The sequence below is a fragment of the Lutra lutra genome, chromosome 7, assembly GCF_902655055.1.
Source record: "Lutra lutra chromosome 7, mLutLut1.2, whole genome shotgun sequence".
In the NCBI taxonomy this organism is placed as follows: domain Eukaryota; kingdom Metazoa; phylum Chordata; class Mammalia; order Carnivora; family Mustelidae; genus Lutra; species Lutra lutra.
Window position 1 is genome coordinate 74,490,026 of NC_062284.1, and position 11,349 is coordinate 74,501,374.

At 54.8% G+C, this 11,349-nt stretch overlaps 3 protein-coding genes across 5 annotated transcripts; 2 read left to right on the top strand and 1 right to left on the bottom strand.

Annotated features, from left to right (window-relative positions):
- Positions 1 to 1,701: 1,701 nt before the first annotated feature.
- Positions 1,702 to 3,338, top strand: FITM1 (fat storage inducing transmembrane protein 1). The gene is made up of 2 exons (XM_047736934.1): positions 1,702 to 2,334; positions 2,702 to 3,338. Exons 1-2 carry the CDS (start codon positions 2,069 to 2,071, stop codon positions 3,312 to 3,314), a joined length of 879 nt encoding a protein of 292 aa, XP_047592890.1. The 5' UTR covers positions 1,702 to 2,068; the 3' UTR covers positions 3,315 to 3,338.
- A 189-nt stretch (positions 3,339 to 3,527) lies between these two features.
- On the top strand, positions 3,528 to 8,188 carry PSME1 (proteasome activator subunit 1). Of its 2 annotated transcripts, XM_047736932.1 has the most exons (12): positions 3,528 to 3,570; positions 5,940 to 6,079; positions 6,166 to 6,198; positions 6,344 to 6,406; positions 6,522 to 6,632; positions 6,721 to 6,766; positions 6,880 to 6,977; positions 7,233 to 7,301; positions 7,387 to 7,454; positions 7,562 to 7,616; positions 7,694 to 7,780; positions 7,961 to 8,188. In XM_047736932.1, the coding sequence occupies exons 1-12, from the start codon at positions 3,543 to 3,545 to the stop codon at positions 8,039 to 8,041; spliced, it is 879 nt and encodes a 292-aa protein (XP_047592888.1). In that variant the 5' UTR covers positions 3,528 to 3,542; the 3' UTR covers positions 8,042 to 8,188. The 2 variants fall into 2 exon arrangements, with proteins under 2 accessions (XP_047592888.1, XP_047592889.1); XM_047736933.1 differs by lacking the exons at positions 3,528 to 3,570; positions 5,940 to 6,079 and adding an exon at positions 5,220 to 5,537.
- Positions 8,181 to 10,744, bottom strand: EMC9 (ER membrane protein complex subunit 9). 2 transcript variants are annotated; one of them, XM_047736928.1, is made up of 5 exons: positions 10,547 to 10,744; positions 9,971 to 10,047; positions 8,775 to 8,844; positions 8,593 to 8,687; positions 8,181 to 8,427 (listed from the first exon to the last, which is right to left on the bottom strand). In XM_047736928.1, the coding sequence occupies exons 1-5, from the start codon at positions 10,727 to 10,729 to the stop codon at positions 8,247 to 8,249; spliced, it is 606 nt and encodes a 201-aa protein (XP_047592884.1). In that variant the 5' UTR covers positions 10,730 to 10,744; the 3' UTR covers positions 8,181 to 8,246. The 2 variants fall into 2 exon arrangements, with proteins under 2 accessions (XP_047592884.1, XP_047592883.1); XM_047736927.1 differs by having other exon boundaries at positions 10,190 to 10,679.
- Positions 10,745 to 11,349: the final 605 nt, after the last annotated feature.

Sequence of the window (11,349 nt, forward strand, 5' to 3'; positions counted from 1 at the left end):
GCCCCCCTGCTTATGTGCTCACTCTCTCTCTAGATGGGTAAATTGTTAAAAAAAAAAAAAAAAGTTTAAAATTACATACTTTTTTGGGTAGAGAATTGTGATCAGTAGAACATTCAGGCATAAAAACATACTAGGAGGGCGCCTGGGTGGCTCAGTGGGTTGAAGCCTCTGCCTTCGGCTCAGGTCATGATCTCAGGGTCCTGGGATCGAACCCCGCATCAGGCTCTCTGCTCAGCGGGGAGCCTGCTTCCCCCTCTCTCTCTGCCTGCTTCTCTGCCTACTTGTGATCTCTGTCTGTCAAATAAATAAATAAATAAATCTTAAAAAAAAAAACCATACTAGGATAACTTTTATGAGGAAAGTCTGATGGAAATATAATTTCTGACTATTAAGATCTTGTCACCTTTTTTTTACTGGAAAATGGTAAGATAAATAATCACTGTACTGTTTAGATCCATTGGGCATATTTAAAAGAATGAGAGAGAAACAATACACTGAAATTATGTCCTGTGTAACTATTTAGAATTACAATGAAAAATTTTTTGTTGGACACCTGAATGGCTCAGTCAGTTGAGTGTCTGCCTTTGACTCAGGTCATGATCCTGGTTTCCTGGGATCCTGGGGTCCTGAGATCGAGCCTGCTCATCTGGGAGTCTGCTTCTCCCTCTCCCTCTGGCCCTTCTCCCTACTCATGCTCTCTCTCTCTCTCAAATAAAGGAATAAAATCTTTAAAAATATATTTTGTCAAAAATGTGAGGCATTCTATAGGTCTTCTGTTAGGGTCCATGAACAGGAACTATGTTGAGGTATGGGCTTTAGTATCTGGAAGGAATCTGATTGATGAATCCATCTTGATCAGTTTATGGATGTGGGCACTGAGGACCAAGGAGGATTAGTTGATCTTCCAGAAGTCACATAGTTTGGAACCCAGGTGCACTTTCTTGCTCATTCCTTTTATTACTTCATGGGCCTACACTGTGCTCTGAAATCTGACCACCAGTCCTGAGGAATGATAAAGGATGACTAAAAAGGATCCTAGAACAGCTATTGAATAACAGGGACATCCCTTGGATAGATTCCTCTCTGCCTTGTGGCTGCAGCCCTGGGGGGTCAGACTGGGAGGCCAGTGTGGGACTTAGGACCCAGCAACCAGTTCGAGGACACAACCTAAGGCTCTGATAGGCTCCAAGCTGGGGATTTTCCTTGTAGGGTCTCCCCCATCCCTATCACATGGCAGTAAGCCTAATCTTTGGGGTCCTGAAAGTCCAGACTGGGCCGCCGCCATCTCTCATACAGTACACCTTCCCGGGGACACTTAAAGCTCATCTGTTGGCCGTCATGATAACTATACCAGAGAATGGTCCCATCTTAGATCCGATGTCTTGTGCATTGCATAAGCACCATGGTTTACAGAAGGCCAGACTAGCCACTCAGAGCCCCTCACACCAGACAGGGGCTAGATCAAGCCCTAGGGTCATGATACACCTAAGTGGGTATCCCCGCTGGTGTACCCTGCCCCCCAGCCTGACTTGGATGTGGGGCTGTGCACAGCCATCTTGTGCTCAGAATTTAGGAGAGGGGCTAGATCACACTGATGATGAGGCAGGCACAGATTTTTTTTTTTTTTTTAATGATTTCCAAGGTTCATGACACTGATTTCCCCGTGGAGCAAACATGGTCAGGTTGGGGTGGGGTGGGGTGGGGGTGACTGGCTGACCAGACAGATGGGCAGACCCAGGCAGGCTATGGACAAAACACTGAACAGCAGGCCTGGCTCTCTGACATGAACCAGAACATGGTTGGACCTGGGGACACGGGGCTAACAGGAAAGGACACAGGCCACTGTCAGGACACACAGCCAAAGCTAGGACCCTGCTGACGTGGCAGCCCTCGGCCCTGGCCCCTTACTGCCCCCCGCCCCTCTCCCCCGCCTGCCAGCTGCCAACAGGGCTCTGCCCTGTGTCTGCCACACCTGTCACTGCCTGTCCTTGTCCGGGGGTGGGGGGGGCCCATCAGCCCCTCCTCAGCTGCCCAGCAGAGCAAGCGGTTAGTGGGGAGGGGAGGGAACATGGAGCGGGGGCCAGTGGTGGGGGCAGGGCTGGGGGCCGGGGCCCAAATCCGGGCACTGCTGGGCTGCCTGGTCAAGGTGCTGCTCTGGGTGGCGTCTGCCTTGCTGTACTTTGGAAGTGAACAGGCCGCCCGCCTGCTGGGCAGCCCCTGCTTACGGCGCCTCTACCATGCCTGGTTGGCAGCAGTGGTCATCTTTGGGCCCCTTCTGCAGTTCCACGTCAACCCTCGGACTATCTTCGCCAGCCACGGCAACTTCTTCAACATGTGAGTCTACTGGAGGCTGTGGGCGCCGGCTCCCTGCACTCCGGGATCCCAGCTCCCTCCTCCAGGCTTCTGTCCTCCTGCCAGTCTGGACACTAAAAATAGGCTAGGAGGTTGAGGAGAAATTGGGGGGAGGGGAACAGAGTTGGGGGGTCCAGGGGAAATCAGGAGCAGGGCTGAAGAGGAAATGTGGCTCCTAGAAGGTTGAATGGGCCTCTAAGGAGCTGGCCAAGTTTAAGCAGCTGGGGAGGAAACAGAACCAGTGCTGATAAGTAGGACGGGAGGCAGAGCAGTGATGGGGTCACAGATGGGGTGGAAGATGGGATGGACAGGGGGTCTCTAGCTAGCCTCCCTTCTTCTCTGCCCACAGAAAGTTTGTGAATTCAGCATGGGGCTGGACATGCACCTTCCTGGGGGGCTTCGTGCTGCTGGTGGTGTTCCTGGCTACACGGCGTGTGGCAGTGACGGCACGGCACCTGAGCCGGCTGGTGGTGGGGGCCGCAGTGTGGCGGGGGGCTGGCCGGGCCTTCCTGCTCATCGAGGACCTGACTGGCTCCTGCTTTGAGCCTCTGCCCCAGGGCCTGCTGCTGCACGAGCTTCCGGACCGCCGCAGCTGCCTGGCAGCCGGCCACCAGTGGCGGGGCTACACAGTCTCCTCCCACACCTTCCTGCTCACCTTCTGCTGCCTGCTCATGGCCGAGGAAGCGGCAGTGTTCGCCAAGTATCTGGCCCACGGGCTGCCAGCCGGGGCCCCTCTTCGCCTCGTCTTCCTGCTCAACGTGCTGCTGCTGGGCCTCTGGAACTTCTTGCTGCTCTGTACCGTCATCTATTTCCACCAGTACACCCACAAGGTGGTGGGGGCCGCAGTGGGCACCTTTGCCTGGTACCTCACCTATGGCAGCTGGTATCATCAGCCCTGGTCTCCTGGGAGCCCCGGCCATGGGCTCTTCCCTCGGCCCCGCTCTAGCCGCAAGCACAACTGAAAGAAATAAAGGCAAATCAGGCCTTGCTGGGGCTCTGCTCATTCTTTGGCTGGGAGGACTCAGAAAGGGTGGGAAGGGTGAGAAGGGAGTCAGGCAGTCTCTCTCGAGCTCCTCAGCCTTTCCTTACCCTTAGCGACTTTGAATATCCTTCCTTATGCTTGCTCTCCATCCCTCCTGTGGTCAACTCTCCCAGTCCTCGAAGACTTCAAGCTCTCTGGTGGGACTTGGATGTCAAGGAATGGCAATGCTACAGCAGGTAAGACTGCCCATAGGTAGGGGCAGTACTCCCGCTGAGCACGTGCTTCTCTCTGCTCCGTTCACTGTTTTTTCTGCCTCCTTCACTGAATCTCCCCTTCCACCTTCCCTCGGGGCCTGCCTGTCTTTTTACTTTATATTTACTTAACAACTGTTTATTGAGCCAAGCATAGTTCCATGCCTTGTGAATAATAAAAACAAGATTTCTGCTCTTTGAGGGCTGATGGGTAATGGGGGAGGCAGATGATAAACTCACAAATTACATGGCAAATTTCTCTTGTGCTCACTATGGGTCAGGCAGAGGTCTAAGTGTCTCTAAGCTCTTCCTATAAATCTAAGCCCTCATAACACCACCACTACGAGCAGGTGGGTTTGGTAGTGTTTCTATTGTACAGTTGTGAAAACAGGCACAGAGGTTAAGAGACTAGGAGCCCAGGCGACAGGGGTCCATTGTCTGTGCTCTAAACAAAGAACCTGCAACTACAGCCCTCCTGTGGCCAGATTTTGTATGGCCTGAGAGTTAAGAGACGATTTTACATTTTTAATGACTGAAAAAAGAACAAAAAACAAAACAAAACAAACAAACAAAAAACAGAAGAATAATATATCATGGTCTGTGAAAATACAGAATTCAAAGTCCAGTGTCCACAGATTTTATTGGAACCTGGCCCGGCTAATTCATTTAGGTATGGCTGTTTACCTGCTCTAATGGCAGAGTTGAGTGGTTACTCCAGACACCATATGGTCCACAAGAGCCTAAAATATTTGCTATCTGGCCTTTTAGAGAAAGTTTGCCAACCCCAGGTCTAAACCACACTATCCCCCCACCCCCACCCCCCCATAAACTGGCTAATATCAGAGAGCTTCAGTGCTATGAATGTACTAAAGCAGGCTGGTTTGTAATAGACTTGGCAGGGAGGTACTTTATGGAGAGAGTTCTCTCTGGAGAGGTGATATTTGAGCAGAGAACCTAATGACCACCCGAACAGGGAAAGGGTGTGTCAGGCAAAGAGATTGGTAAGGTCAAAGGGCCTAAGGCAGGAATGAATGTGACACCTAACACAACGGGTTTAAGCAACAATGGAAGGCCCAGCTATTTGCAAGTTTAAGGGAAGGGGGAAAGCAGTGGAAAGTGAAGTTGCTGGAGAACAGGGGCCAGGCAGGCCAGGCAAGACTTCTGGGCCAGGAAAGCCCTTTAGATTTCATTCTAAGATCAACAAGAAAGTGAGAAAGAGCTTCAAGCCAGAGAGAAGTCTGTGTGGAGAGTATAGGGGGGTATAGTTCACAACGAGGGTCAGAAGGGAGCTGACCGGGGCCTGGATTGGGGCGGTGACAGCTTCTGAATGTCACCGCATAGGCCAGACGATGCCCGTGGAGCCAGGGCTAGGGAAGGGAATCCAGAAAAGATGGAAGAGCGCCAGATAAGGCTTATCACGGTCCCAGGCCGAACAGAGACAGAAGAGCACCAGAGGTGTCCGGACGCAGGGAAATGAGAGGCGGGGACTGGCCGGTGGCCGACCAATGAGCTCCGGGAGGCGGGGAGGCGGGCCCGCGGTGCGTGGGGTGCGAGGGCGTGGAAAGAAGTGTGTGTGGTGAAGGTAGCGGCAGCAGGCCGGGAGACGAAAGGCGGGAAGAGAGGAGGCGGGGAAGGAGAGGCTGGGCTTCGGGAGCTGGGCGGGGAGGGAGAGGTGGGCTGAGGCGGGCCGCCGGGTGGAGGGGGAGGAGGCAGCGCTCCTTTCGGCCTCCAGGGGGAGCCTGGCCGCGGCGGTAGCCCTCCGCTCACTCCTCTCCCGGGCTGGCCCCGCCCCCTCCAGTACCTCCGTTCCCCGGCTACCCAGGAAGGCCGTGCGGGTGGTGAGAGCTGCTTTCGCTTTCCCTTCCCTGTGCACCCTCCGCTTCTCGTGCGGCGCTAGCCCCCGCGCCCCGGCCATGGCCATGCTCAGGGTCCAGCCTGAAGCCCAAGCCAAGGTGAGCGCTGATGGTTCGAAGAGGGGCTCCTTAGGGAGGCGTGGCTCCGAAAGGCTGCAGGCGTCCGTGACCCGCCCCCCAGTCCGGGTAGCTAGTCGGGGTCGCGGTCGATCGGAGCCCACGTGAGCCTCGGTGCCAGGAGCACCTGCGCCCTGGCCGGGGGGAGACAGGTGAGGTCCGCCTGCCGGGAGAGGCCAGGCGGTCGAGGTTCAGCGGGGTGCGGTGAAGCAGAGAGCTGGCGTGGAGGGGAAGTCCGCTGGCGCGGGGCCCCGGGCCACACACAGGGTGCCGGAGCTGCCCTGCCACCTCATGGCCTTTCCCACGGAAGGGCCCCCGGCCCACCCCAAAGGGTACGCCGTCCCTGCCCCAGTCGCAGAGGCTCTTACACCTCTCCTTGCACAGCCCAGGAGACCCGAGGGATCTGTTCCCACTTGGACCATTCGCCCTTCACCGCCAGGAATGTTCTCATCCCCCACAACCAGCCCCACGGGGATCCACTTCACCCTTCCCAGCCCCACGGGATGCATTCCACCCTTCCCCAGGTCAGGCCCTACACAACCCTATGGGTACGGTCCTCAAACGAACTGGCCATAAGCCAGGTGTGTGAAGGACTGCCTGTGTCCCACAGGTGGACGTGTTCCGTGAAGACCTGTGTATCAAGGTAAGACCTGCCCCATCAGCACCCTGCCCCTACCTAACTCCCCTTGCTCAACCCTTCCTTGCTGGGCAGTGTCAGCCCTGCTTCACTGCCAGGAAGAACATTTGATTCTGACCCATATCTTCCCCCACCCCAACCTCACACACAGACAGAGAACCTGCTGGGGAGCTACTTCCCCAAGAAGATTTCTGAGTTGGATGCATTTTTAAAGGTACTGGGGGCAGCAGAAAGCTAGAGAGTAGGGGTCAAGGGGGGAGTCTGGGAGGCCATGAGAGCAAGGTGAGAGGGATACCCTTGCCTCTAGCCCTCCTTCCACCCTGCACCAGGAGCCGGCTCTCAACGAAGCCAATCTGAGCAATTTGAAGGCCCCGTTGGACATCCCAGTGCCTGATCCAGTTAAGGAGAAGGAGAAAGAGGAACGGAAGAAACAGCAGGAGGCAAGCCGGGAAGAGCTGGGGGGAGGGACCCAACCATGGGAAAAGTCAGCCTTAGGCCTGACTCGCAAGAGCCCCTCTCTCCTTGCAGAAGGAAGACAAAGATGAAAAGAAGAAAGGGGAAGATGAAGACAAAGGTACCACCATGAAGGGAATGAGTCTCACCTCCTAGGAGCTCTTCCCTAGGGATTCCTCTTCCTTGCCCTCACACATTCCCAGCCTGGTGACTGACCCATTGCTCACTGCCTAGGTCCTCCCTGTGGCCCAGTGAACTGCAATGAGAAGATCGTGGTTCTCCTTCAGCGTCTAAAGCCTGAGATCAAGGATGTCATTGAGCAGCTCAACCTGGTAAGACCTCCCACTCTCACCCCCAGGCTTCAGATCTAACCCTTTGTCCTCCTTGGCCTCTGCCAGGTAGGATTTAGCACTGGCCAGGTATTAGCAGGAGAGAGCACAGAAAATGAAGCCAGAATTGTAGGCCCTGGGGCTTAGGACAGACTTGACCTAAGTCCCTCCCCCGACTGTGGGCAGGGACGCCGAGGACAGGAACCTGGGAATTAGGTTGGGAGCTGATGTGGCTTTGATGGCTTTCCCTCCTCCCAGGTCACCACCTGGTTACAGCTGCAGATACCTCGGATTGAAGATGGGAACAATTTTGGAGTGGCTGTCCAGGTGAGAGAGCTACCTCACTCCTCTGCCTTCCCTACTGCTCCAGTCCCAGCTGCTTTCCACTTTCCTCCTTGCATTCTTTTCCCAGGAGAAGGTGTTTGAGCTGATGACCTCCCTTCACACCAAGCTGGAAGGCTTCCACACTCAAATCTCCAAGTGAGTGACTGCCCACCTCCACCTGCCTGCACACTCTGCCTTGGCCTTGGACAGAGGCCTGGGCTCTGTCTTCCTTCTCCCATTCCATAGGCTTCTACTTTGTACAGGTATTTCTCAGAGCGGGGCGATGCCGTGACCAAAGCAGCCAAGCAGCCCCATGTGGTAGGTGAGGCCCAAGTCAGGGTGCATGGTGGGGGAAGGACGCATCTGAAGTCAGGCCTGACCCAAGTCTCCCACAGGGTGATTATCGGCAGCTGGTGCACGAGCTCGATGAGGCAGAGTACCGGGATATCCGGCTGATGGTCATGGAGATCCGCAACGCTTATGTGAGGAAGCGAGGGTTGGGGGGCAGAGTAGCAGAGGCAGCTTTCCCAGGCCACCTACTCCCTGACCCTGCAGGCTGGGGGTGAAGGGTCACAGACCTTAGCCTCTCCATAAGGTTAGAAATGGGGCACAGGAGCCATTGGGGTCCTGTGGCTGACCCCTACTCTTCTCTGGCCCTGTAGGCTGTGTTGTATGACATCATCTTGAAGAACTTCGAGAAGCTTAAGAAGCCCAGGGGAGAAACAAAAGGAATGATCTATTAGAGAGCCTCCCTTCATTCTGTAATGGGTCTGGCAGAGACCTTCCTATCTTTTACAGAGGACTCCAGACTTTCCCCAACTTCAGCATGTTGAGGTTTGTCCCCCTCTTGCCTCCCAGGCACAATAAATAGTCATACCATTGTCCTTTCATCCAAGTATTTTTATTGGATCCTGACCCTTCCCCTCCTACCATGCCCCCAGCCCTGGCTCAGGTCTTTCCATTGGTGGGACCCACCCATTGGGTGATTTGGGTGTTTAGCTGCTGGTTGGTCCAGTCCTGCCGGATGTCATCAAGGTGGCAGTCAAAGTCCACAAGGTGCTGGTGGGCCCGGCCCTCTAGTAGTGCTCCCACCATCTGCCGTGACTCTTCCCAGTCCCTCCACATCACTCTGAAATCATAACCACCCCCCGTGGAGGTCACACTCAGCAGGCAGTGGCCTGACACTTGGCAGAGGTTAGCATCTAGAGAAGGACCCTTGGGGGCAAGATCAAGGACAGAGGAGGCCCAGGAGCTATGGGCTTCCAGGAAAAGGTGGAGGGAGTAGGGCACTCACAAGTTCTTGTCCTTGGGGACCCAGCGGAGACCATGGTTTTCTAGGACGATGACAGGGGGCACATGAGGCTGAGACACCAGTTTCTGATTATCCAACTGCGGACAAGGAAGGGGTGGTGAGGGTTTCAAGGATCCCCCTTCCTACTTTCTCACCAACTCCCCACCCTAAAACCCAAACCTCACCATAATAAGGACTGCACCAGGGAAGAATTCTGCAATCCGCCCAGCAATTTTCAAGGCCAGGGGTCCAGCACTGTGTAGAGGAAAGATCAGAGGAGTGAGGAGCTGACCATGGGTAGACCTGTCCATCTGAGCTGGACCTCCCTGGTCTCCTAGATGATGGCACAGTGGTGGCCTTTCCCTGTTGCGGGCCTGGGGGTCAGGGCTGCTTTAAGCTTCATAAACAATTGCTTTGACACTTGAGTGCAGATGGGAACAGGTGCTTAGACTGCTGGTTAAGGTGGAGATCAAAGGTGGTCTTTCGGGAGGGTAATTTGGCATAACCACCCAAATTTAAATAGTACATTATACATATGCTGACCCAGAAATTCCATTTATAAATGTAATAATTGGACAGTGTCTGTATTAACAAAAAATGGGAAACAATCTCAATGTTTAAAGCATTAAATAAATCACGGTACATCCATACTCATACTATATAGCTGTTAGGATAAGGCAAATCTTGGTGTAGAGATGAAAAGATGGCAGATATTTACTAAGTGAGGAGGGAAAAGAAATTACAAAACTATTTAATTTGATCCAGATACATGATTAAAACATAAGTAGATAATTTTATATAAGAAAATTTCCTTTTGGGGCGCCTGGGTGGCTCAGTGGGTTAAGCCTCAGCCTTCGGCTCAGGTCATGGTCTCAGGGTCCTGGGATTGAGCCCCGAGAATGGAGAATCATCCAATCGAGCTCTCAGCTCAGCGGGGAGCTTGCTTCGCCGCCCACGCCCCTCCACCTCCCTCCCCTCCCCCGCCCCGCCGCCTGCCTCTCTGCCTACTTGTGATCTCTCTCTCTACGAATAAATAAATGAAATCTTTTAAAATTTTTTTTCCTTTTTTTTTTTTTCTTTAAAGTTGCTAGTTGGGCTTCCTCTGTGTTCTTTCAGCACTTGGCGGAGGGGAGGTCACCTCGGTTAAAACCAGGTGTCAACTTATTGATACACAGCTATCCTCCCCATCCCCACGGGAGCTCCTCCAGGGACCTTCTTCATATTTCTCTATATTCCCTCACTCCAGTACCCAGCCTAGCCTGGTGGATATAGACCCCGCTCCTAAGCATTTGACGAAGGAAAGATGGAAGGAATGACCAAGAGTTCTCTTGATTCCCCATCCCATAACCCTTGGCCTTCTGCCTCTGGCTACTCCACTCACCTCTGGTCGTCCAGGGCTGCATTGGCATGATAGTACCCAGCCACTACCAGACCGGCCTGCGCGCCCCACACATCCACCTGCCGTGGGAAAGGGGCCATCAGAAACTCAGTGGCGACGCCAGCCCTGTAGGTGCGCACTGCTGCCAAGAGGCCGGGGATGGGCTTAGGCTAGGGGTGTTAGGGGGTTTCGCGGTGGTCGGTGGGTGTCCAGAGGCGGCACCTGGTTGAGGGCGACCTCCAGCATGACGGACAGGGCCAGATGGCTGTGGAACAGGGGCACACAGTCGGTGAGACACAGACATTCTCCCGACCGCGGCGCGGGCGCCAACAACAGCCCGTTGACTGCGGCGTGCGGGTACCGGGCGGCGTGCAGACACATCTTCACGTAGGCCCGGGCCGAGATCTCCACCTCCCCCATGGCGAGCGGGGCCCCAGCTCGCGTCCGCGAAGCTCCCTCCCCGGCGCTTTCCTTGGCCCTTCCCTCTGCCACCTCACTTAGATTCGGCAGTGACGCTGACTCGGGTCGAAGGCAGCCCGCTGGCTCCCAGGGACCTGGGTCCCGGCGCCCGGCCCCCACCTGGCCCAGAACGCAGATGGTACGGATTGCCTGCTGCAGCGCCGAACTCCGCCTCCGCCCGCCCCCAGAGGGCGGCCGCAGATCCCCGCGGGTCTGGGGGACTGCCGGCCTACTGCGGTAAGCAGGCCAGGTTTCTGTAGTCCCGCCCACGTGGTGCTCTTCGATAGGCTTAAAGGTTCTCATTTTGCCCAATCATCGGCCGTCCCCAAACCTTGCCCCGCCTTTATCTCCTGCGAACTGAAAAGAACCCACAACTGAAAACTAAAGAGAACTGCCCGCACGCTGATTGGCTAGGCTACTCGACTTCGGCTCAGGATTGCAGGATGGCTTCGTCCGATACCTGCGCCTCCCGCCCCCAGGCCCCGCAAAGTCGGCAGGGTGGAGCGCGCGGCTCGCTTCGGCTGTCGCAGAGAGCCCGCGCCTGATTTCCGCACCTGGGAACGAAGCAGACTGCCTTCTTCCTACAACGGAATGGGTGGATTTGTACTCTAGGCCAGTTCCGTCACCGATGAGACGTATTACCTTTGCCACTACAGGGTATCTGGACCTTGGTTTCCCTAATGTAGCCTCAGCAGAAATAAAGGCGCAATTGGCTGAAGGAGGAGGAAAGAGAAAAAAAGTTACAGACCCATCCTTCCCTTAACGTCCTGCCGTATGTCCTTCAACATAGTGCCTTCAGAGCGTTTTTTTCCTTGTCAGCCCTTGGGAAGGAGTCCCACCATTCACCCATAATTCTCCCAGTGAAATCTCACTCCCTCTCCCGGCTGGCACTGAGCTGATGATGAGTGGTGTTCTTTCTTCTT